The 25,630-nt window shown below is 40.6% G+C and overlaps 1 protein-coding gene across 1 annotated transcript in view; it reads right to left on the bottom strand.

Annotated features, from left to right (window-relative positions):
* ZCCHC14 (zinc finger CCHC-type containing 14) overlaps window positions 1-25,298 on the bottom strand; it is a gene marked incomplete at both ends in the record, with an annotated part of 52,071 nt that extends 26,773 nt beyond the window's left edge. Inside the window, 2 exons of the mRNA XM_082005690.1 lie at window positions 10,285-10,408; window positions 24,735-25,298. Coding sequence (XP_081861816.1) covers window positions 10,285-10,408; window positions 24,735-25,298 — 688 coding nt within the window. The remainder of the gene's footprint in view (window positions 1-10,284; window positions 10,409-24,734) is intronic.
* Window positions 25,299-25,630: the final 332 nt, after the last annotated feature.

Raw genomic sequence — 25,630 nt, forward strand, 5'->3', positions numbered from 1 at the left:
ATCACCTATTTCTCTAATATTATCTCAAGTCCTACAACGTCTGGTATCTTTTCCCTACAATAGTCTGATTCTTTCTAAAATTACCACCCTCCCCTATCTGCAGAGAAAAGCCCCAATGTGAGAATCCTAATGCTGACATCAAAAGTCAAGCAAGAAACCCAAGATTTACTTGATGTTCTCATAAATTTTCAGATCTGGACCCAAAAATCTTGCGGGTTGACAACATTTCTAACTTGTATATGCAACTACCTGTAAAAACTCTACTTACCTATTGATACAATTATTGTACTTGAAGCCTATTACACTCAGGGAGCCACCTTTTGGAGAAAATAATTCATCTAGATGTAAAGGAATAGGAAAACGAAATATGTGCTTTGGCAAATGAGGGATTTAACAATAAACTGATTAAGGGAAGGGAAAGAACATCTACCAACTAACAACTAACCAGCTATAAAAGCTTCCTAAGCATGCCATACACAAGAAAATTGCCGTTTAGTCATTAGTACACTTGTGACAGCATGTAAAAAAAATGGCCAAGGACATTATGGTTTTCTAGGAATACATGTGAATCACTCCTATTTTCTTCTTTAAAGTGATTTTTTTTTTGTCCAATTTAGTTGAGGCAAAATGTAAGCCTAGATAGGATAAGCATGCCATTTATTTTAATTTCTTGTATCCCTCTGTTTAACATGGGACTGAAAGGGGTTATTTCAAAACAGACATTTCCAGATGTTAAAGGGTGTTAAATTCTAAAGAGATGCAATGAACAGCTGAGCATTTCTGAACATTTCACACATCCCTTACTCAATCTTCAAGCAGCAGACACAGAAATGTCCAGTCTTAGTGAGCTATTTGCCATCAGGTTGCAGCAGGAATTACCAAGAGACAAGAATCAGCAGTTAATGTTCACCTTCATTTTTTCTTAAGTCCTGCATGATACGTTTTCTACCCTTCTATAAGTTTTTACATTTCAAATTTCCTCTCCCCCCAGCCCCTGCCTTTATAAAGGATTTTTATTATAAATGCAGCTTTAAGCATTAGTTCCATCAAGTTGTACGCCAGGTAAAGTTTTCACAACTCATTTTATTCTGCCTCTGCTACATTTTTTTCAGAAGATGCGCTGCATTAAGCCATTACCTAAAGATTTGAGAAAAACTCGGTTTGCTCATTTAATACAATTTTAATTAAAAGCTCAAGTTGCTTATGTTGTTTCCATTACTGGTGGAAGGTCATGCTATTGCTTCCATAGCTGTTGAGGTAATAGGTATTAATTTAATCTGCGTTAACAACTAATGTGCCATAGCAAGCACTTCCAGGACTTCATAGGCATGAACTGGCAATACAAGAGAGTCCTTCTAAGAATGCACATGTCCAAGTGTTGCGTCTTGTGCTTCTGAAGAGCCATGGAAAAAGGCAAATAGTATTAAATATGAGTTTATCGTCTCACATTTGACATTGACAACTACACTGTCATTATCTAAGATCAGGAACCTGCCTGAGGAATGCATTACAGCGAGGTAAACTCCTTGGCATGGCTGAATTTACCAGCGTACTATTCTTAGAATTTTTATTTTTTGGAATATCTTGATTCTAATTCATTATAAACACAAGTATCATTCAACTCCCACTAAAGCCAAACTGAACAGGCTTCAGAATGCTCAAAATCAAGTGCTTCATTGTCAAACCTTACTTTAACAGAAAGCTGGTCATTTTCTAATGTTTAATAAGAAAATTATATTGCCCAGTACACAAATTCAGAACAAGCCTTTATATAGCATAAGAATAAATGAAAGCAAGATGAATTAGTAAGGAGGAAAATGAAGCCTTTTTTCCCCCCATGGACCTATGCTGTATGTCTCCTCTCTTCTGCAGACTCCAGCCCCATATCCCCTGTGACAGACCTACAACAAAACCAGCTTCCGTATCTACCATGTCTACCTTAAATTTTTCCAAATTTTCCACACATTCCCTAAACATACACACATAACTAGCTACCTTCTTTCCCCAGTTACCATTGCAAGACACCTGCCTCTCCTGCACACCCATTTACTTCTGTAGGATGCCCATTCAAGCTGTGTGGCGCTTAGTTGCTGGCCAGGGTTAAGTCACAACAGTCCTTTTTTGGTGCCCAACGTGGGGCTCAAAGGGTTTGAGATAACAACAGATTTGGCTGGAATGTGCTAGATGGAATTTATAGCTGTTACTGCTGTTTAGCTATTAATTGGCAGGCTCCTGTGCTTGCCTTAGGTTAGCTTTCCTTACTGTATATTAGAGTCTAGTGCTCGTTAGTGGCTGCTTTTTGCTTTCGCTGCTTGCCATGCTGCTTATCATCTTACTCTGCCGTGCCTGGGAACATTTTGATAACAGCAATGGCCACGCGCCTGGGCTGGCGGATGGCCAGGGCATCACTGCCGCTTCTCTGCTGCTGTACTGGGCAGGCTGGAACTCCAGTCGATGTGGGAGCAGGACAGCCCGAAGTGTTTGTGGCCGTGAATATGTCCGCACCACAGCAGGTACATCTCGAAGCAGCTGGGGCCACGGTTATGTCTATGCCACAAGCAGGTATATCTGTGAAGGGATTGTGGCCCAAAGTTAAGTCCACGCTGGAGAAGGTACACCTCAAAGCATCTGTGGCTGTGGATAAGTCCACGTGTCAGCAGGTACACCTTCAAGCATCGGTGGCTGTACGTGAGGTCATGCTGGAGCCCCTCAAAGCATGTGGCCATGGATAACAGAGATAACATCCCTGGAGAGACTGCAGCCACAGGTAAGGCCATGTTGGAGCAGGTTTAATTCTGAAAAGGCTGTGGCTCATAGGTAAGACTCCACTTGGAGCAGGTACACTCCTTAGGGACTGCAGTCTGTGGATAAGTCCAGGCTGGGGCAGGGACAAGAGGTCTTCCTCTTGTTATTGTTCATTGTCATTTCTTGTTCATTCTTGTTCTTGTCATTGTCATCTTGTTCATTGCCATTTTAAACCTGATGGTCTGGACCAAAGGGGCCAGGGATTGAGATTGTAACAGAAATACCTTTATATTTTTGTAACCTAGGATTTGAGTTGCATGTTATGGGAATTACTATAGCAGGAAGCCCTTATTGCTAGCCAGGCTAGGAGCAAGGCGAGGAGTTCATTGCAATGTTAAACCCTATAAGCTGGCCCAAAGGGACCAAGGGTGGAGACTGTAACGGAAATACCTTTAAATTCTTGTAACCCATGATTCGAGTTGCACGTTATAGGAATTACTATAGCAGGAACCACCTGAACCAATGGAGGACAAGTCTTACAAGAAGCAGTGCAAGCGTAGCAGTGACCCAACCCACCTTTGGTGCCCAGTAACTCAATGCAACAACCTCTCCTGTCCTGAGTGACCCCCATAACAGATGGAGCCCAAAGTCATAGACTAAGTGAATTCAATGGACATTTGTGGACATTTTATGGACATTTTACAGGGGTGGTCCATAGACTACAGGAATGATATCTGTTCTATTATATCAAAGGATGGGGAGGGGGTGGTAGTGGTTAACGAGGTTGTATTGGATGTTGTGGTACCTGAGCATGATGTAAATGGTATGGAAAAAGGGATGAAGAATGTGCTGGTTTTGGCAGGGACAGAGTTAATTTTCTTCATAGTAGCTAGTATGGGGCTGTGTTTGGGATTCATGCTGAAAACAGTGTTGATAATATAGAGATGGTTTTGTTATTGGTGAGCAGTGCTTACACAGAGTCAAGGCCTTTTCTGCTTCTCACCCCACCCCACCAGCAAGTAGGCTGGGGGGGGGCACAAGAAGTTGGGAAAGGACGCAGCCAGGACAGCTGACCCCGACTGACCACAGGGATATTCCACACCATGACATGCTCAGCATATAAACCTGGGGGAAGAAGGAGGAACAGGGGGAGTGATGGTGTTTGTCTTCAAGTCATTACACATGACGGAGCCCTGCTTTCCCAGAGATGGCTGAACACCTGCCTGCTGATTGGAAATTGTGAATTAATTCCTTTTTTGCTTTGCTTGCATGCACAGCTTTTGCCTTCCCTGTTAAACTGTCTTTATCTCAACCCATGAGTCTTCTCACTTTTACTCTTCCGGTTCTCTCCTCCATCCCACCGGGGCAGGGGATAAGCAAGCGGCTGTGTGGTGCTTAGTTGCCAGCTGGGGTTAAACCATGAAAAGTCTTCTTACGTGGAAAGGGAGGTAACAAGAATGACAAAGAAATACTGACTCCAACCTCTAGAGAGTACAAAAGTTAACTTATTAACAGTTAACAACATAAATTTGCCAGAGTCCAAGTGCAGCCCTAGAAGTGTGGAACTCTACTCCCAGCTCTGGCGCAGCCCAAGGGTGAGCTACTTAACCTGGCCTCTGGCTTTGGAGACATAAAATGGGCTTCTATGCCTGCCTACATAAGCACAGAGTACAACTCCACAATGAGTAAAAACTTGATGTGAAATGCAATGGTTTTGATTTTTTTTTTTAAACCAAATAAAAAAAACCTCATGAGTATTGTCTTTACTGCAAAGTTAAACCTCCAACCTTAACTGAACTCCATCTTCAAGTACGGAAGACCAAGCTGCGCGATTTATGCAACATACAGGGCTTCAAGAAATGTCTTAGTATACAATGAATCTTCTAGCACAGGGGAAAATATGCAACATCAAAACATTTTTTTTTAAGTACACTAATCCTTGGATTTGATTACTAGACTTAACTCAATATTTGATACGGATAAAACAACTAGTATATTACAGACAGTAAGTCAGGAATGCTATGGTTTGTGTGTGATCTAACAACCTACATTGCTGAAGTTTAGAAGCAGAGCTGTACTTTAGAGATGCAATGAACAAAGACATATACAAACAGCTGAAAAATTATATACAGTTGATAGAGGGAGATTTTTCCTGAAGGATTATCATAGCCTAAATATTTCTTTAAGCCCTATTCTAACAGTAGTTGACCCAGTATTGTTGGAGATGATGTATTTACTTAAAAATAGGATAATCCAGCTATACAAATGATGCAGAACAAGGCACTATAAAGTCTGGACCCTCTGAACCAAAAGGATTTCAGAGCTTTTTTCCACCCCCTGTATTTCCTCCCTGCCTTTGATAGGCTGAAAAACTGGTGTCAAACACTTCAGGAGGAAAAGACTGTTGATTGCCGTTAACTAAGAGAGCTCCTGCAGTCTAGTTTGCTGGGGAAAAAGGATGAGTCAAGAAGTGGGAGACAAAGAGGTACAAGACCATACAAATACATTTTGCCAAGGAAAACAAACTGGGTAACAAAAATAATGGCTGAAAATTCTGGATAGCTTACACCACGTGTTTCTGCTGACTACTGTAATGAAACAATCTAGATACCAAAGCTTGCTGCACATAATCAGCTTAAACTACCTGCAATTCATATCCTACCTGAGGTCAACAAGATTACTGCAAATAAAAACACATTCCAATATTAATCCATAATTAAATCCATATATTATGGAGGTACATTTTCTCTCAAGTTTCTTTTTCCTCATGTCCTTTCGTTCAGTAAGTCAAGTGCTATTCTATGTATTTATTCAAGCCGGGGACACTGTTGAGGCTTTGCAGGACCCCAGATGTGGACTAATGGCATACTTTCAATTAAGCGAGAAGTTTTACTGTGCTCAGCAGGTGTACTAAATGGAGTACAGATTGTAGAATAAAGCCTACTGCACCCATTTTACATTTAAAAGCTCTACTCCTCACTGTCCACAGAAAGCAGTCTGTGTCTATCATTAGATGCATGTGTTGCAAGAATTGTGATTCAGTTTCACTATATAAGGATCATATTTCAACAGTTGCTTCATTTGAAATCAGACTGGCTTGGAGACAATTTTGAGGTTTTGTGTGGCAACAGCGGAAAGACGAGATAAATATACAGGAAACACAAGAATAGGGGAATTTTTGTCACTTCACAGAAAATGAGACTTGTCCAGTTGAGGAAACCATCTTCCAGACTACTTTATGGAAGAAAAAAAGTGGTAAATACCACCTGCAAAGCCTCATAGCAGTAATGAACATCTTATAAATACCAACACAGAACTTCAACTGCAGAAAATTTAAAAGAAAGGCTGTGACAAATCAAAATTTTACTCAGTATTATGAGAAATTACAGTATGAAGACTGCACAGTCTTCATATTGTAATGTTTTGCAACTTACATTGCCTTTATTATAAAGATTCTTTTGTTCTGCACTTCAACATCTGGTCTAATGTACTTTATTCCACTGTGCTTTTGGAAAGTATGCTGTGGTCACTGACCATGTTTAATACATTGCTAAAATATGTCACATGCACAGAGTAGTACTTGCCTACAGCGCTATCCACCTAATGGCAAATCATTCTGCTTGAAACCTTGCAGTAAGCGTAATTACAACATCTCTGGTGTATGGGAAATTCCTATCGCTTTTTTAAAAAAAATACAAAATAAGCTGAATTTTTCATTCAGCTTTGATAACACTAACTACTTTCTTTTGGGAATTGCCACACAAGGTCAGAACAACTCTACATCCATAAGCTTGTTACAAATCAGCCCTGTGAATGGGACTTCCTGTAGGTCAGATAGCTCCTTCTGGTCTTTGGCATAATAACCGCATTTCCTTTAGCTACAAGCATAGGACTGCCTGCAAAACAAAAGCTGTCAGTGAATATACTGTTTTTAACCAGTGACCTTCTTTAACCGCCTGGGTCACTTGCTCCTGGCAAAAGGTTCTGAGGTGGCTCCCCAGAAAATGTAAATTTAAGACAACCAGCCTCAGTGCCTTTATTAGAATCCCCCGAGTAAGTTTGCTGAGTTTGTTGGCATTGTGCTGGGAAACACAAACCTGCCTGTAGAAGGAACCATCACTACACAGCTGCACTGTTGCTAAAGGATGTCCCTATCACGCAGGCCTCTGCAAGCATGAAATGTCATCTTTGAAACTGGAATCAGCATTTCTGACACTGAGATCTTCTGCAGCTGTATTTGCACTGGTTCAATTCTTGCAGTGTTGCAGAAAAAAGCCTAGGGCAACACAAGGAAGAGAGTGTGGCACCCAACTCACACAGTATGCAAAAAATGCCCAACCTTCATTTGAATTTGTTTGTTTTGTTCGGATCAGTGTTAAAACCATAGTTAAAACCTGACTACATTCAAGAAACAGTGGGAAGACACAGAAAGATGTAGCAACACATCCCTTTTGGAATTTCAGTTACATGTAACGCAAGAATCTGTGTTTGCCTCTGTTCTCAACCAGCAAGATCTGTCAATACTTTAAAAACTGTAAATAAGTCTTGTCTGCAGCTTACAAGCACAACAATAGCCAGTCTCTGAGAGAAGGGGAAGTCTCCACTTCCCAAAGTTACCTCCAGTTAAAGTAACATCTGTGAAAACAGGTTTGAACAATCCTAAATCACCAATCAAAATAAATTAGTAAAAAGCACAATTTATACTGCATGTTACAGCTATTAGAATTCAGAGGAGGTCCACATCCTTCTATGTCAATAGCCATCTGTAATTTTTCTGAACTTGCACTGGCCAAATTTTTGAACTTCGTCTTACAAAAGAAAAGTCCAGATAAAGCACAGATATCTGACATGCTCATGTCAGCAGGTACAGGATCTTCCTAGTGTCATTGCTTTTACTTTACAGTAACGTCCATCTCATTTACCCTGCTTTAGCACTGAGACATGCAGAAGGGAAAAGGGCTTTAACTAAGAATGAAGTAGAAAAATTTGTGAATTTTGCTAAATAACCATATGATTGCCCCCAACTGGTCACTATTCCCAACAACCTGGGCATTACAGCATGGATCCAGTACCCCAATGCGTGACAGTGTTCCCACAGTTAGCTGGGCCTCTGAGATAAAAGGAAGGGTTTATGGACTTCTCAGACTGACACTCGTTTTATAAATTCCTTTCCCACGGCAGCAATATTCTGTGCAGATAGGATGGTGAAATTATTCAGAAGTTATGTATTTGACAAGTCTCTACATGAAGCATGTATGAATGTTTCCAGCTAACCACTTGATGCAAACACAAGCGCGTACAGACTTCACCACAGTTTGTTAGAGAGTACTCAGCAATATACTCCACTCTTCTTGTTTCTCTCCCACATAGAAACTTGAAATATTTTATACTAAAAGCTAGTTTCAAAGTGTGGACTAGGGAAAATACAGCCACTGATAGCTTTCAGGTCCAAGCCTACTACAAACCCATTCACTGTTCAACTATACACAGAGTATATTATATTACAGACATGTCTGCAAATCAGGATTAAAACCATTCACTGGATTAATACAAAGTGTCTCTAATCCAACTAAGCACAATGGATACTGCACCTTTTGTGAGCTTTCTCATTTTTCTTCTGTTTCAGCTACAGTCTTTTTAACTGAGACACTTCCAGCTCCCAGTACTTTGCCAAGAAAGCAATGACAAACTTAGGCAGCTCACTATTTCAGACCACAAGGGAAAAGAAATCCTGTCCTCTCAAGCTGTCTGAAACAAGACTCACAAAAAAATATCAACACAAGAATTACACAACTAGTCAAGCAACCTGTCCATCTCATACTCTCATGACTGAATTTCATGTGCTCTAGGTTAAAAAGTTGGCAGGTCCTGCTAAATTAAGAGATGTGTCTGTTTGCTAGGAGAATCAGAAATCTCTAGGCGAGCAATGGTGGCTCCAGGCTGGAAAATAACAACCTTGAGGCAGAACTCCCTACCAGACAGATCATCATATATCAAGGAGAACTCAATACAATCTTTGCTGCTGGTGAACCAGAAAGCAGAATATCAGTAAGAAAAACGTATGTGTTCCACAGCTCCTTTTATGAACTATCACTAAGGCAATCTATAAATTAAAACGCTACAGTCTCTGAAAACTAAGCAGGTATTCTAGAGAAAAACAGATCAGAGGAAAACCTAATTAATTTTCACAGTGTACCATGACTAATCTTGGCATATATGGCACTGGAATAGCAATCACTGAGTAGAAATGAAAACAGTGTTGAACCCTGTCCTGTTTTTAATCAAATGAAAGCCACAAACCTAGCCATGCTTCTGCTTAGTGTTGCATTTTCTTCTACACTGATAGCTTTTACAGCTGGAGAAATAGCTACTTACAGCACTATTCTGCTGTAAAAAATTATTGCTACTTACAGCTACTGGGACTATAGTTGAGTATGTCACAGTAAAGGAGGTCTGGTGGAGGCAAGCTAAGAACATTTCCTTGGGACATTTAATCCTTTCCAATCTGTATCAGTTCCTCTCAGTGAAGATGTGCTTTGAAATTCTTGATCACCATTTACATGGCATTAAACTATATTTGCAACGTTATGCAGCAAGCCAGTGGCAGAGAAGGAAACAACTGTGAAGACCAATTCCAAATTAAAAAAATCATTTATGGTCAATGACAATATTCTTAATGACATCGGAAGGCAAATATACTAGTGCTGCTAATGTGATAGTATTCCCCTGCATTAGTTCTATCATACAGAGCTGTTCTTATTAATACCACAGAGCTCCCAAAAGCTGTTCTACACAAATACCAGCTCACAGTTCAAAGACTTTCTTCATTTAACAGTGCTTTTTGTATGCATTAAACAAAAATACTGTTAGTTACATTTTAAGCTAGACATTTTATTATTTGTAATCATAGCCTGGAGTGCGGAAATAGAATGCGTACTTAACTCAAATTTGCTAAGCCCAGTTTTTAGCCAGGTCAGCATGCAATATAGCATTACAAAATAAGTAATTTTGTAACAATATTCAGGGTACACACATGTGCTGAGAAAAGTGCAAGCTCTCTCTCCTGTCTTCCACTCCTCTTCCCTCATTTTCTCACTCACACATTCTTAGGAATCAAAAGCAAGGTGGAAGTAGGAGCCCAACTGCTGTTTTAAATGCCTTTTCTCCCCAGTAAAGCAACACTCATCACTATATGCTTTATCCAAGAAACAACCTGCCACTATAAGGATGAGAGGTGGAGTGTCAGAGACATTCACTCTCTGAGAATTTCATGAGAGCTAAGCTGGTATTTCAAGTCATAAGGAATTTTCTTGCTTATTTCCAACAAAAGAATAAGCACACTTGTCTCTCGCTGACCATTTTTCACCAATACACTAACACTTCCTACAAAAACCCTTCTATGACTTCCTTTGCTCAACCTAACCCAGAAGCAAAGCAGTATAATTCCAGTCTCTGATCACAATTAAAATAACGCTAATTGCCATCAAGAGATATGAATTTGTTGCCCCATTGGAAGTACGCATGCGGAAAAGGACACACCTTTGGAGTGTTTCCCCGAAGGCCTCTTGGGCAATGACTCCTCAATGGAATGTGTTGATGTATGTAGTACATTTTCCAAACTGTTACTGACACTGTTGATGGGGGTCTCGGACCTTGGAGTGACCTGGAAAGAAAACACAAAAATGCTATAAAATAAACCAAGGGAATGTGCAAACATCATACCTTCTTCCAGAGTAAGCAGAACTACTTCGAAGGCAGTTAGGAGATATTTGCTTCTTTTAAAACCAAGGGGTGTTACTACTGGTATTCCACAAGTAACAGTCCAGGGAAGTTGTTTTAGTCAGCAGATATTTACAAATCTAGATTATCTTGGCTAATCTATAAAGCTACTTAAAGTATAATTCTTTTTTAAACAATAGTCACACAGCAGTCAATTGTAGAGATATTGCAAGACCCTTGACCTCTCCACACTGCTGTTCTTAGCTTTTCAACAGGAAAACTAGGGGAAAAGGGCTCTTGGAAAATATCATTTTTATGTTATATCACCTATCTACACAGATGCAGACTCAAGGCATTTAAGTATTTCCACAGAGATTACAAGGAATGAATTCCAATTTAGCAAAAACTAATTTTCTTGTCTTTGCCATTTAAAAGCCTGCTATCATGATCATATTTCAATGAAAATTTGCACACTAGAAATGCCCAAGCAGAAGGTTGCATCATCGAAACAGACTTCATGACCTAATATATACCTTCTAAACTGCCTTTAGAATAAGAGAATGTATTTTCACCATTACTTAAAGCTACAGAAACAAACTTAAGTCACTAGAAAAAAAAACAGAATTGAACACTGCCCACTTCAGCTGCTGTCTACAAAAGCATTCACAATCACACAGCAACACAAAAAACCAATCTATTAGTTGTAGTATAACATTCAACGCCTGCCTCATAAGCAAGGCAATTACTCTTGTTTTCTAGGTAATGAGAAGCAGAAGTGGATGGACAGTTACATCAGCAGTACTGGACACAAGGCTTTAAGTATCTTAAAACATGCTTTAAAGGGGTAGTTAAGACTAACAAAAGCACTCATACTAACTAATGCATTACTTGAATTTCAATTGCTGCATTTTGAATCAAGGTGAAATCCTGGTATGGAGAGCTGTAATTAGAATTTAACGTGGATTCTAGCCTTTCACAAGTCACAGGAGAAAATGTGAATCTCGACATAACAGAAAAGAAGCCATCCTTTTTTTCATGGTAACGAAAACCAGTGACTAGAGGTCCCTGTAAAGAAAATGGCTCACTCAGACCCTGTTTACTTGAGACAGTGCCACGAGTTAGGACAATTTACGCTTCAAACAATACTTTGCTCACCTTATGTCATTAAGGTATGTCATGGCATGGCATGTCGTTAGTCTTACATATCAATAACAATCAGAATACACAATGCAAGTCAAAAATAGCACATCCCTACTCTACACAATTACCTATTGCAAGCTCCATTTGAAGACTGACCTTTATAGATTTATACGCAGTTTAAGGCAGTAGCAGAAATGAAAGACTGGGTATACTTGACATCTATGAAAAAAACTTGTATGTACAAAGAAATCAATCCAGAAAGACAGATGAGTGTCAGAAAAAAACAGGATTACAAGTACCTGCTTTCCTTTTCAGCACTGTTAGTCTATTTTTTGATCAAAAAATAAAGTTTACGTGTATGCTGCTTAAGCACAGCTTTCCACCAATAACAAAAACTTAGTATCGAGCTTTCACATCAAAAAGACTAGCCATTAAACTTTAACCTTGGGGGGAGGGTGGGTAACAGTTTAAATCTCCTTGCCAAAGTCAGTCTCTACCAAAGCTTATCTCACACCGTCTCTCTCCTGAAGCTCATTAAACTCTCACTCCAGTGGATTGCTGCTGAGAGGAAGTTCCAGCAGACTGAGCAATGACACCACCATCCTCCTGGCAATGGGAGATTTCAGAAGAGCAACCAAGTAACACAGCAAGCTAGAATACTCGACTCAGTCAGGACTGTGTTATCCTCAACAACCTGGTTCCAAATACTCAGAACAATCAGCAAATATAAAAACTTACAGTACTTGAAACTGAGTAAGAACATGGTTTCGGAAAAATCTCTAAACAAGCAGTTGTCCTCTCCTCTGTATTACCTTCTCTCCACTATCTTTACAATAAGCATCGCGTGCAGTTGAAAGTTCGCATTTTGTTTATACATAACCTCCAATTCTTTCCATAAAGATTTAATTTTTATAGACTTGGTAAAGATTAATTTAGTCCATATGTCTTAACTGACTGAGCTCATATACTATCTGATTCAGCCGCACATCAAAGCAAAGCAGTTTCATATTGGCCTAGAAAAATCACAAAGCTCTGATTAGTTCCAAATGGAGCAGTTAGTGAGCTGAATGGTGTTATAACCAGTGAATCTGACTGCTTAAAGCTTTCATTCCAAATTTTAAATAATTTTTTCCACTGACTTAAACATACCAATTCTGCAAAGGTTTGGATTTGTTTAGGAAAAGTAAAATAATGAAAAATGTTTTGCAAATCAAAGTTTTATTTCCAAAATAGTAACAGCCTTTTATTTTTTAAGAAAAATTTGAGGCCATGCAAAACAGAGGCACAATAACCCATCAGCTATGAACTGTCGTGGAAGGGTTGGGAGAAACACTGGCAAAAGGTTAACAGTAGATGCCCAGGAAGGACTTGTCCAAATTCAACTGTAGAAACTCAGTGTCAGATAAATTCTGGGAGGAATGTTCACCATATCTGAACATTACTATAATCCCTAGTTTGGGCTCAGCACAACAACTACTAAGAAGTAGTCACTAGATTCTGAATAAAGAACAAGGCATTCCAGTGAGATAAAGATTCTGAGAAGTGGTAAGCAAATTACTTTGGACCTTTTAGGATCTGTAACATCTCTGAAGAAAGGCAGGATGCCATTAAAGACTAAGCATCTGCTGTTCAAGAACTGTTAAAGGATTGTTTTCTAAAAACAGAAACAGTCCACAGTAAAGGTGGATAGGCTGGCATCACAGAAACCAGAAATGTTCAGGCAATATATCATAACAAACCACAGGAGTGACATTTTATAAATGCAGAAAAATTCATGAATCATTCAAGGACTAAGAGGGTACAGCATCAGACATTTGAACAGAAAACTTTGGATTTTTAAACTGAAATGATTTGAGAACATCAGCAGAAACAATCCACAAAGACTAATAAAATACAAACCCCAGAGAGTTAAAGCAATAGAAATATTCTTCACTATGCCTAATCTTACCCTTAGCACAGCATTTTCCAGAGGGCCAGGGAAGAGAGCCCTCTGATGTACCTATCCATAGTTTCATTAATTATTCATAAATTGTTTCAACATCAGAGTGGCCTGTAGGCTTATTCAATTACTCTAGAAGATGCACCACTCAAATGGATGCAGAAGAGATTCTTAAACTATTTTTACTCAACTCTGACATTACATCTAATCATTCCATAGCAAAGCATATGGCTCACAGATGAACTTCTGATTTTCCAGATTAAAACCTAGCTTGGTCTCTTGAATTTCAAGTTAAAGTAGTAGCCATAACTGAAAGTAACAAAGAATATTCATCACTACCAAATGACTAACTGAAGCTCAACCTGAATTCTTCTGTGCCTCATTCAAAGAATCATTAAGGTTGGAAAAGACCTCTAAGATCATCAAGTCCAACCATCAACCAAACACCACCATGCCCACTAAACCACGTCCCAAAGTGACACATCTACATGTTTTTTGAACACTTCCAGTGATGGTGACTCCACCACCTCCCTGGGCAGCCTGTTCCAATGTTTGACCACTCTCTTGGTGAAGAAATTTTTCCTAATATCCAATCTAAACCTCTCCTGGCGCAACTTGAGGCCATTTCCTCTCGTCCTGTCGCTGGTTACCTGGGAGAAGAGACCAACCCCCACCTCACCACAACCCCCTTTCAGGTAGTTGTAGAGAGCGATGAGGGCTCCCCTCAGCCTCCTCTTCTCCAGACTGAACAACCCCAGTTCCCTCAGCTGCTCCTTGTAAGACTTGTGCTCCAGACCCCTCATCAGCTTCGTTGCCCTTCTCTGGACACGCTCCAGCACCTCAATGTCCTTCTTGTAGTGAGGGGCCCAAAACTGAACACAGGATTCGAGATGCGGCCTCACCAGTGCTGAGGACAGGGGCACAATCACTTCCCTATTTTTGCTGGCCACACTATTTCTGATACATGCCAGGATGCTGTTGGCTGCCTTGGCCACCTGGGCACACTGCTGGCTCACGTTCAGCCGGCTGTCAACCAGCACCCCCAGGTCCTTTTCCACCAGGCAGCTCTCCAGTCACTCCTCTCCAAGCCTGTAGCGTTGCATGGGGTTGTTGTGACCCAAGTGCAGGAGCCGGCACTTGGCCTTATTAAACCTCATACGTTTGACCTCGGCCCATAGATCCAGCCTGTCCAGTTCCCTCTGCAGAGCCCTCCTACCCTCCAGCAGATCAACACTCCCACCCAACTTGGTGTCATCTGCAAACTTACTGAGGGAACACTCGATCCCCTCATCCAGATCATCGATAAAGATACTAAACAAGATTCTCCATGTCAACAAAGACAGTATCAAAACTGGTATCAGCTACTGAAAAGCACATCTTTCCCAACAACAGGAGGGTCACAGAATGCCACCTTGAAGCCTTCCACCCCCAGAAGTTAACCTGGAAGAGAAACAATTGCTTTGACTCAGGGGTGGAGGACAAACATGTCAAGGTATCAGAAGTTATTGCTAGAATTTTAGCCATTATCACATTTTTCCCTTTTCACCTGCCAGCAAACAGTAACTTTTTTTCAGCACAGTGCAGTGATTTTCTTCTCAGCATCAGAGATGTACTAATGGCCACAGATCACCTTGAGACAGCAAAAAAAGTTCTAGAAAGTTCTCTAAAACCCTTGATCCATCAAAAAGCACACAAGGGGGAAAAAAATTTTAAAAAACACACACAACAAAATCACCAAGAGTAGCTACTTCAACAGGTGATGTTTCTCATTCATCCACTGCTACCTGAAGTGGCTCTGCCACTATCCAAGAGAGTGGAAGTCAATATGGAAAACGGTAAATCTGTGAAGCCAGATTCAGTAACTGTTAGCTTTGCTCCCCAGGGACAACACGTAACATTTATAGCAAAGTCTCATAAAAATAACAGGACTGATAGAAGTCAAACTTAATGTGGTAAGAATTTTACCAAGACAGCAATTACATGTTCCTTTTAAAAATAACTAAATAGAACACAGAAAATGCATGGTTTAATAGCAAAGTATTTGCTGACTTAGTTTGAAGTGGAGTCAATACTAAAAATCAACATAGCTTACTACCTAAAGTGTAACATGACTTATAGTTTAAGGAAACAATGATATAGGAGCCAAGGGAATCAAATACTGATCTCTATACCTACTTAGGTATGAAATTTAGGTCATGCATTACACAGGAAAAGTGAACATAATAGAAAAGCAATGAGTCAGTTAAGCAAGATACTAGGGCTGCAGCTAAAAGCCACAAGAACACCTTCTTCCATTGATCATGCAAGACAACTTTCACATCATGTTCTGTTTTCAAAAGCAGCCAGTGATATACTGGGAAAGTCCCACAGATAAATGCTTCTGTCAATACTTGCTTTGGAAGTTGCTGTCAAAAAAGTTTTTTCATAATCGTAAACTGACCTCCATGCTTGAGGCTGATGCAGGTAACATGTAAGAGTGCATTCAGGAATTGGAGTACTGAAGTCTGGGGGGAAAAAACACCAGTCAACTCCATTCACTCCTGCCAGTTTCATATTAGTGAGTATTAACAACAGCTTATTTTGAGGTTAACACCAAGGTCTTTAACACAGTGCAATCCTGTTTGCAAAAATGCTCCAGCAGAAGCTTGATGGCAAGGATACAGCCCTTGCATGTTTCAGCACATAAGCTGCTATTTCCCAACGCAGGGGCATAACTCAGGTTCCCAAATAATTTGAAAAAAATAGCATTGCTAACACTCAGATTTCAGTCTACCGATGCACGAGATTGTTCAGTAGGCTAAGTCTGAGCCAGAAACAAGAGCAACTAATGCAAGGACCTGAAATTCAAAATTTACTGAAGACTACAAAACCAGGAGGAACAAGACTGAGAAAACATCTTCCTCTTAGTAGCAACAAGCCATTAGTCTGCCCAGCTGCTTGTGAAACTATAGCCTCAGGCACTAGTTCTGCATTTACTTATATATGCAAATACCTGACTGTTCTCCCACCAGAAGAACAAAATTAAAAGCTACTCCTTTTGAAGATTTGGGCCCTTGCACGAGGATGTTTAAGGAACGCTTACAAAGACACAACTTTTCACGTGCCTAGTAAACTTCTCAACACTGCTCAACACTTAAATTTCCAAGTGTTTCGTTCCTTTGTTGGACTGGGACAGTGAAACAACTGAAAGCGTCTGGTTTCTGCTAGATATCCATGCAGTTCCAACAGCCAGGGTCTACCAAAAGAAAAAAAGGTGGTAGGCACCAGGTGCAAACAAGTCAGGTGTGTCCATGTTTTTCAACAGCTACAAAAGGTCCCACACCTATTCTCATAGAAAGTTGGTAAAACTGTGTCCATCTTTGAACACAAAGGGTGAAGAGGCAATTAACAGTGAAATGGGATAAGAGATCTAATGCTTTTGTCCTGTGAGACTATTACTGGAATGCAATGAGGCATGCAGTACTTAAATGCTATGGAACAATCACACCTGCTACAAGGTTCCATTATAAATTCAGCAGAGCAGATGGACCAAAAGAGTCTGGGGTGTATTTTATAGACTTGGTCATTCCCAATAAAAATCCTTTGCTTAAAGACTTGTGAATACTTTGTTAATACCAGGAACATAAATCTACCAGAGCGTAACTGGACTTTAATTACATTGTGTTGCCTTTTTGCCATTCAGGACAAGCAGTCAGAAGAAGCATTTGAAAAAACCTGGCAATTCTAGTTTGTGCAAAGATGTGCACTCACCCCATAAGCTAAACAAGCAAAGCTACGCTCTGCAAAGAAGTTTCAGAATTCTTTAATATTAGCTAAATGTTTTCTGCCACCACTACACAGTCTCCCAACAGTTAACCATATGAGCTTGCCAAACAGGCAGAATACATGGGATTTTCCACTGAAAAGATACATCGAGTTACAGTTTGAATTCTAAAGGGCAAAACACCCAACAAATGTCAATACAATAAGCTACAAAAGAACAACCCGTTTCACCTACCTGATCTTCCATCATTTTACTATAGCTTACTGGACAGGCTGCAAGTGCAACCAGTTAATTCACACTATGCTAATTCAAGGCACTTTAATTCTAGACTTCTGATGCATCAGGCATATTTCAAAAAAGACAGATGACAAGAAAGATACTTTATTTTTCCTAAAAAACAAAAAAGAAATCTAATCTGAATTTTACAAACCCATCATTAAAAACACCTCAAAATCAAAACACGTAAGTGCTTCTAACCAAACCTTGAAAGAGATACTACTGCTCTATATCCCAGCACTGATGTATGCATATATCCCTGTTTCGTCACCTGAATTCTACCAAAAGCTACAAGCATAGCCACCAGAAGGGAAGATTACCTTAAACGTCCCAAGAGAATTCAAAGTGTAGCATGGTCCTGTCTGCTGTACAAGCCATTAGCCCTTAATGACATCTGCCTTTAAAACGTTAATATAATGTTGACTTTAGAGCTACCATACTTATGTTGCCAGTTGCCAGCGTATGGGTGGGAAATTGCCCCCGTGGGGCCAGCGCATACATTTGGGAGATAAAAGGATAGTCAAAGAGGCAATTCTAAAACCCACTGAAGTATAATCCAAGCAGTGACACCATAAGCCTTTCCCTGGTAGAATGGTTCATTGCCACTCTGGTCTCTTCTGCAACAATTCACATATTAACAAGGTTGGCAGAAGTTATCTGACAAGTCACAAATTCACTGAATTGTCATTTTTCCCTCCTTCCCCTCCTCAATATCCACTTAAGTAATGGCTTGAGTGTAATAAAACTACTTACGGTGGAAAAAAGATGACACAGGAAAAGAATTAATATGCATAAAAAAGGTTCACTTTCACTATTTATCATCATGACTTGGCAGGTCTTTAATTAAAATTAAGATCTTACTCTTAAGTAATTGATCTTATTATTTCTGGATCACTTCAGCTATTTACAAAAATCCTGAAACCCTATACTGGCCAGAACACCTGTTCAAAAGTTTATCCATCCCAATACTTATTATTGGATAATCATGCCAATGGGACCAAAGGAAAAAGTTCTATTTTAGCATGAGTCAAGAGCCAGGAATTTAGATGTTTGTTCATTATAAAACCCGTGCAAAGAAATACAGATCTGGACCATATCAACATATCTTTGTTAGATTTAATACCCATTTCAAATCTAAAAAGGGAACAACTTCAATTCAACTTGCTCCAATTATTTTGCCAAAGAGTAAAGTCAAATTCTACTTTAAGCATGACAATGGTTCTCATTTCTACAGAGAAATTAGATCTAGCATTTCTATAATACGATTCTGTGTATTCAGAGAAAGTCTTATCTATATTCTTGGGAATAACATTCCTATATTTGCCTTTTTATGAGAAAAGCACTCAAGAGTGAGTAGTAAAATGGACACTGCAGTATTTAAATATAGAAGATAACTATACACATCCCTTTACCAGAGAAAAGTATCACAGGTACTACAGCACTGAAGTCCATAAAAGAATCTGAGCTCTACCCCACTCAAAAGAGGCAGTGCTGTAGCTAATATCCAGCTAAAAGATGACAGGATCTCAGTTTTAGCAATTCAAACATTAAAAAAAATAAAGCAAATGGTTAAATATTTCCAAACAAGGATGCTGTTCAGTACCTTTGAAGTTAAGACACTGGAATGCTTGTTAGGTGTGGTTAACTACTGCTGGCTCTGCTTTTCCAAGTAGGATCAGCATACAGCTTGTACACTGATTCAATTAAAACAGTTTGAAGTCTGGTACAGTTCAAAACGTCCAACACCTTACAATAGGCATTTTTATTCCAGAAGAGATGAGGCCTACTTCAATGTCGCTTAACTGACAACTAACAGTTACAAGGTAATTAGTAAGAAAAAAAGAGTAAATTAAAAAAATAAAGTGGAATGCACTGTTAAAACAAAAACTTCATTCAGCCTGCGCAAAAAATGGGAAAACAGTTCACGGAAAAAACATCATTATTAGCTCAACACAAATTTTTTGGCTGCGCTGCCCCTGATGTTTGGATGTGCAGCCCGTTTCCCAAGCAAACTAATTTTGGTTCTTAAATCCAAGTTCAGGATGTAACATATGATTAGGCAAAGTGAATTTGGTGGTAACTAATACTGTTACTACATGAGATTGTTGTCTTCCAAGGATTCCTTTATATGTTAAGCTCATTTCTGAAAATACTACAGGTTTGAGACTGAAAGTTTTTGTGACTCTGATAACATGGTTCAAACAAGAATATCAGTAAGAAATGAGCCAGAACTGGAAGCCTCACATTTCTTAACTGGAACATCAAGAAGTGTGTGTAACCTGTGTTGCCTCTAGTACCCAGAATACTAAAAGGACATGCAAAGATTGGCACATGCCACCAGCTGGAAGCTACAAGACCTGCCCCTACAGCTCCTGAGGTTAGTTTCATGTGTTTTTGAAAATGAGATCATTCCTGAGATAGCAACTACTGATATCAGTGAGTAAACACCTCTAATCCTAGCTAGCAACTGCTATTAACATGGTAATCTGCTAAAGCTGTGAAATAACTTTTAGCCTCCTAACCCATTTGAAGGTAAGTTTTTCATTATTTATTCTATCCCTACAAAGCTAGCACAAAAGCCATAAAGGCAGCTTGACACAGATCACTTAATAGCTAGATTGTTTACTCTGTGAGAACTCAGGGACTCAGTTTCAACCCAACAAGTACTAGTTTTTTCCAACTCATCATTCCACAGATGAAATAAAAAAATCTCTGAATATTTCTGAAGATGAAGTATGTAACTTCAATCACCTGTAGCAAACGGTGCAGAAAGGTGAAGATGGACCCATCAGAACATCAGCTCTACACAGCTCCCAATACATAGCCTTTAGTTATTTCTAAGTTTTATATGAGCCTATGGAATTAGCATGGGTGAAAAATAGCATCTTATGCTATAAACTTGAAATAGCCATTGGTGCAGTATTTGGAAGCTGACTAGGCAAGAGTCCTTTTTCCCATTCATAAGATATCAGCCTGAAACAGCCACATAACTACAGTGTCACTGACTCTTATTTCCTTTCAGCTGCAAACAAACTGTAGTCAGACCTACTATTTATGACCCTAGTTCTGCAGCTGAAGCCACAACCAGGTCATCTCACTAACTGCACTGAAGAGCTCTTGTCAGTCAGCTAGCAGAGCAGGCGCTAAGCAGCCAAAGCATTATCTTATTGCCCTGTTTTTACAGAATGATCTCAATGTGTAGATGAAACAATTCCAAGACACACAAGGTGACAGAGATTCATGAATAACTTCTCCTCTAGTTCTGGAAGTTATGCCCTCAGTGTTGCTAATGCATATGGACTTCTTGATAGAAAAAGTTAGCCAAGGCAGAGATTCATATCATTTTATCTAGACTAGTTCCAGTACCCAAGCAGGTCCTGGTATGTCATGATCTACAAGACGTAAGCCTAAGGGTTTCTGTAAATTAGACAGCATCACTACAGACTCAAAGCAAACAAGAATGAATAAAAACATTAAGTTTTCACCCATAGCTAAAAAACATTAATGACTGTCACAAGTTGTACACAACAGAAGTCCGAATGGGTGGTTCAAGAAGTTGGGAGACAGTTTTGAGACATTTCTCCCTTCTGCGGGTCACAAATTCAGCAGTGGCAATTTCCCTATCATGGCACCCAGTTGCATACATGCACAGCAGGAGACATTTGGCTACTGGTTTTCATGTGTCCTGATGCTTCCAGCTCCACCTCCTCTACACAGGCAGCAGCAGTTTGCAGCTCTAAGCACTATATATCAGCACAAGAATGAGCCTTCAGATGCTAGATTTTAAGTGCTGGCCAGAAAACCATTCTATCCCCATTGTGGCAAAAGTATTAAAGACAGCTGAATAGGCATCTTAAGGTACAAAACCAGCCTGAAAACTCAGCTGCACCATTTCCAATTAAAAATATGCCCATTATGGTTAAAACCAGGAACGAAAGTTTTTCAAGACCTGATTCTTTAGATATATGCCTGGGCTTCATTTGAAGACAATTGGCAGTTTCAATTTTTAAAAAACATACAATCACCTTAGATTTTATGCCTACAGGCAAAAAGTCTGAAGAAGCCACAACTCAAGTCCTGCAAATGTTGGCGCCATCCAAAACCAGAAGCAAATACAGGACAAGACAAGGAGCAAAATTACAGAGACTAAAGCAATAGTCTGCTGTAGAGAAGGCAATGCTCTCCTTACTCAGGGCAAGGAAACTTAATGTTCGTTTTGTACTATCAAGTAGAAACCATGAATCTAATAATTACTGACCTACTTAAAGCCAGCCAGCCACAGCCACCTTTTCCTGTACAGTCAAGATTCACATAATCCAAGAATAATCTCAAAAAGCACAAATTAAAGCAAAAATACAGGGACAGCTGTTTTGAGCCTCCTTTAGTCAGCAATTGCAGCAGACAGTAAAAAACCAACAGCAAAAAGCAGCTGTTTGCATCACCAACCAGCTTTAAATGTGTTCACCTACCCCAAAGCAACTTGAAGATTCATGAAATGCTTACAGTCATTTTGTATCAAATGTTCAGTCTCTTCACTGTTACACACTATTTTTGAGATATTTCACTGTAATATGCAAGAGAGAGAGGTGATGGAGAGGATTGCAAGTTCCAATCCTCTGGAAAAACAGTTGTAGCTAATATCAAGTTGGATCATATTTTAATAGGACTGACTAAGCAGAAGCAGCACATTTCCATTTGTTTCTGCAAAGAGAACAATAAGCACTGATCAACTTTTTTTGTTGCATCTCTGTGAATAAACCAGTTAAATGTAAATCATCAGGAATTGTTACAGACCTCTAGTTATACAGAAAAAGAGGTAGTCACACAAGTGTTAGTCCCTATTCCCACACTCAGGACAAGGGAAACGCTGAAGGATAACCAGCCCTGTTCACAAAGAGCTCCCTATTTGCATGCCATTAAACATCCATTCCATTCCAGCTCCAAAAAGTTTCTCAGGACCTCAAATGGTGACCACTTCTCCAGCTCATTTTCTAAGGATGAGCTCAGAGAGGTTTGTGCTTGAGAATTTAGGAGCAGCATTCATACAATTTAACACACAGGGCTGACTTCAAGTACCAGCTTAGCATAGCCCGAGCTGTAGTAAAGTAACAAGAGTGATGAGGAAGTGCTGGCTCTGGGGAAGAAATTCTCCTCCAATTCTGAAGAGGACGAAGAGCGCAGGATTCTTGGCAGGAAGCAGCCCAGTGCAGCTCACTTTCTCGAGATCTGCATTGGTTTTTTTCTAGGTGATGTTACAACACAAGTATTGTCACAACGTAACTTGGGAACATCACAAGATCTAAGTCCACAGTGTTGGAATTTATTTGTGCATATTTAAAAAGGGCTGAATGGAGAAAGACATTGTTTTTTCCACTTGCTTCATCCAACTCCTCTTAAAGCCAACTGCTTACTCTAAAAGTAGCAAAACTACCCATCTATCAACATTGAAAAAATTTAACAATCTTAAAAAAGGAAATCTGCACCTGTTCAAACAAAAAGCATATTCAAGAGACTGTGAAACAAAGTCACCTTTTTTGTTCCCTCTCAACTATTCTGTACTTAGTGGCCAGACCAATTTCTTAAAAAAATGTATTTTTAAAGAGGCAATCCTTCAACGAGTTCAGAAGAAAACACAATAATCAAATGACTATCCTATATGCCTTATTTCTGGCACAAAAAATGGTAGGATGGATTCTCCGTCCATCTTAGATTGACATAAATAGTGCCAGAGTTTTTCAGCTACATAAATCGTGCACTATTTGCACAGCTTTGAAAGCATACTCTAAAAAAAATGTTCCTGTCTGTGTAATTTTATCTTTTTTTTTTCCCTCATTTTATTTTGGAAAAACTTGTATATGATTTACAGTCTTTCCTTTCAAACCATGCATCTTTTGAAAAAGGGAAGTTGCCAGGTATCTGAAAGGAAGCTTTTTCTGTTTTTAATTATACCATTCTACATTCTGTGTGAAATATTCTTTCCACCTATATTTTATTCACATAGAGGCATTCCCATACCCTGTTTTTTCCCCTTAAAACAAAAGGTCAGGAACAAGCACAGTTTAAAGAAAAATATGACATTTAATAATACTCATTTAAATTTTACAATTAAAGCAGCAGTATTCCAAGAAACACAAAATTGGCAGGAAATTGGTATTCAGGAGAAGACCAAGCATACATTTCTGTCTCAGTCTGAAATTCAACGCTCAACTTAATGGAATCTGTACTGAGCTCTCAGAAACAGCTTTATTTAGGATACTACTCCAATACAGGGACTTTCGTAGCCTTTAGGTATACACCATCTTTCCCAATAGAAGAGTAACATAGTTACTTGCTGACTGAGCGGTACATCCTCAAAAGCTACAGCCTGTTAACTGATCACAGGCTCCCACTTAACTGGTACTTACTCTGAACTTTCAAGCAGGTTAAATTCAGTCAAGAAGACAGTTTGACTCCCTAATTTGTAGCAGGCTAAGAGCACTCAAGCAGTCAACAACATATCTAATTACTAACAGCACCTCTTAAAATGTTACTGTCTAGCTTAATTGCTGGCAATTGAATGAAGTAACAGCAAGGTAAACCACTGACACCAGGATCGACACCCGAGAGACTCAGGGTGACAGGCAATCACAACATTTCTATAAGTTTAGTACCAGAAACTCAAAATGTTTGTCATCACATTCATCTAAACAAAACCCAGACTCATCAAGATGCCTTTGCCCCTGGATAGCTACTCCCAAAAATGATCCTCCTATCCAACTTCTTCCAGGGAAACTTTTAAACAGATGCTTGTTCCCAAATCTAGAGATGGGACATGGTTGTTTCCCCTACTAAATCACTGGTCCTCCATGCAACTCGCAGGACTGTCCCCTCAGCAGATGTATTGCCAGAAGCAATCAGTTAAGGTTCATAGTGCTGCCTGTTGACCAGCTTGTGAACCCCTTCTCATTTAAGGGTCATGAGGCCATGAAAATCCCCTCTTTTCACCCTCAGTTGACCATCCCCATCATCAACCAAGCCAGTGACCTCTGCCAGTCTCTTAGGCTTCCATTTATCACTACAATGCCTGTACTAAAAGAAAGGTTAAAATCAGAGGTGAAGACACAACCCAGTGCCCTGCAGCAGAGCCATTACAGTGTGCAAAAGGATACCCACCTTATGGCAGCCAGGATAGGTTGCCATGGTGTTGAGGGTAGAGGTGCTCGGATTCTTGCTGGTGCTGGCCATGATATTCTGGATCTGGGTGAGCTCTTGCCTCAGCACCTGTTTCTGGTGGAAGCTGAAAGCGGGGTGGTTGGACGCCATTGTGAAGAGCAACAGGAACTCATCCCCTGTGCGGCCCTCGTTGAGTTGTAGCCCATAGTTGTTGATGACCGAATCAATGTGGGTGAGGGTACGGAAGAGGACCCCGGCCGCCTCTCGGTGGGCAGAACCCAGCAGGGCGAGAGAGACCAAAAGTTTGCTGCGTACCACCTCGTCCGTCAGGTTGGTGAGGCTGCCCAGGTCGGCAGGGTTGTTGGCCTTGATTTCGGAGTCACGCAGGGAGTGGTAGTCCTTGCGGGCCAGGTCCTCCAGGCAGGCGCCCAGGAAGCGCAGCTCCAGTGGGATGCAGAGGTCCAGGAGGCCGCAGAGGAACTCCACACGCTGCGGGGAGGGCAGCTCGGAGAACCAGCGGTACACCCCGTCCCGCTGCAGCCGCGGGCACCGCTTCTCCACCATGGTGCTTCGCCGACCCCCGGCCCGGAGGGAGCACACCCTGGTGGGGGCAGAGGCGGCGAGGGCGGGCGGCAGCGCCCCGACACCCCCCAAGCGGCCCCCTCCGCGCTCCCGCCCCCCCGGCAAACCCGCCCCCCGGGGGGCGAGGGGGCCCGGCGGCGAGGAGCGCGGGGGGCAGCCCCCGGCGGCGGGCAGGGCAGCGCCGGGCCGGGCTCCCCCGAGGGTGGCAGCCGGCGGCGCCGGGGGAGCAGGCCCGAGCGCTGAGGCGCGGCCTGGCCGCGGGGTCTCCGCCCGGCAGGGCCCGGCGGCCCCGAGCAGGCCTCTACACTCCCGCG

The sequence above is a fragment of the Phaethon aethereus genome (assembly GCF_964289735.1).
Source record: "Phaethon aethereus genome assembly, chromosome: 13".
In the NCBI taxonomy this organism is placed as follows: domain Eukaryota; kingdom Metazoa; phylum Chordata; class Aves; order Phaethontiformes; family Phaethontidae; genus Phaethon; species Phaethon aethereus.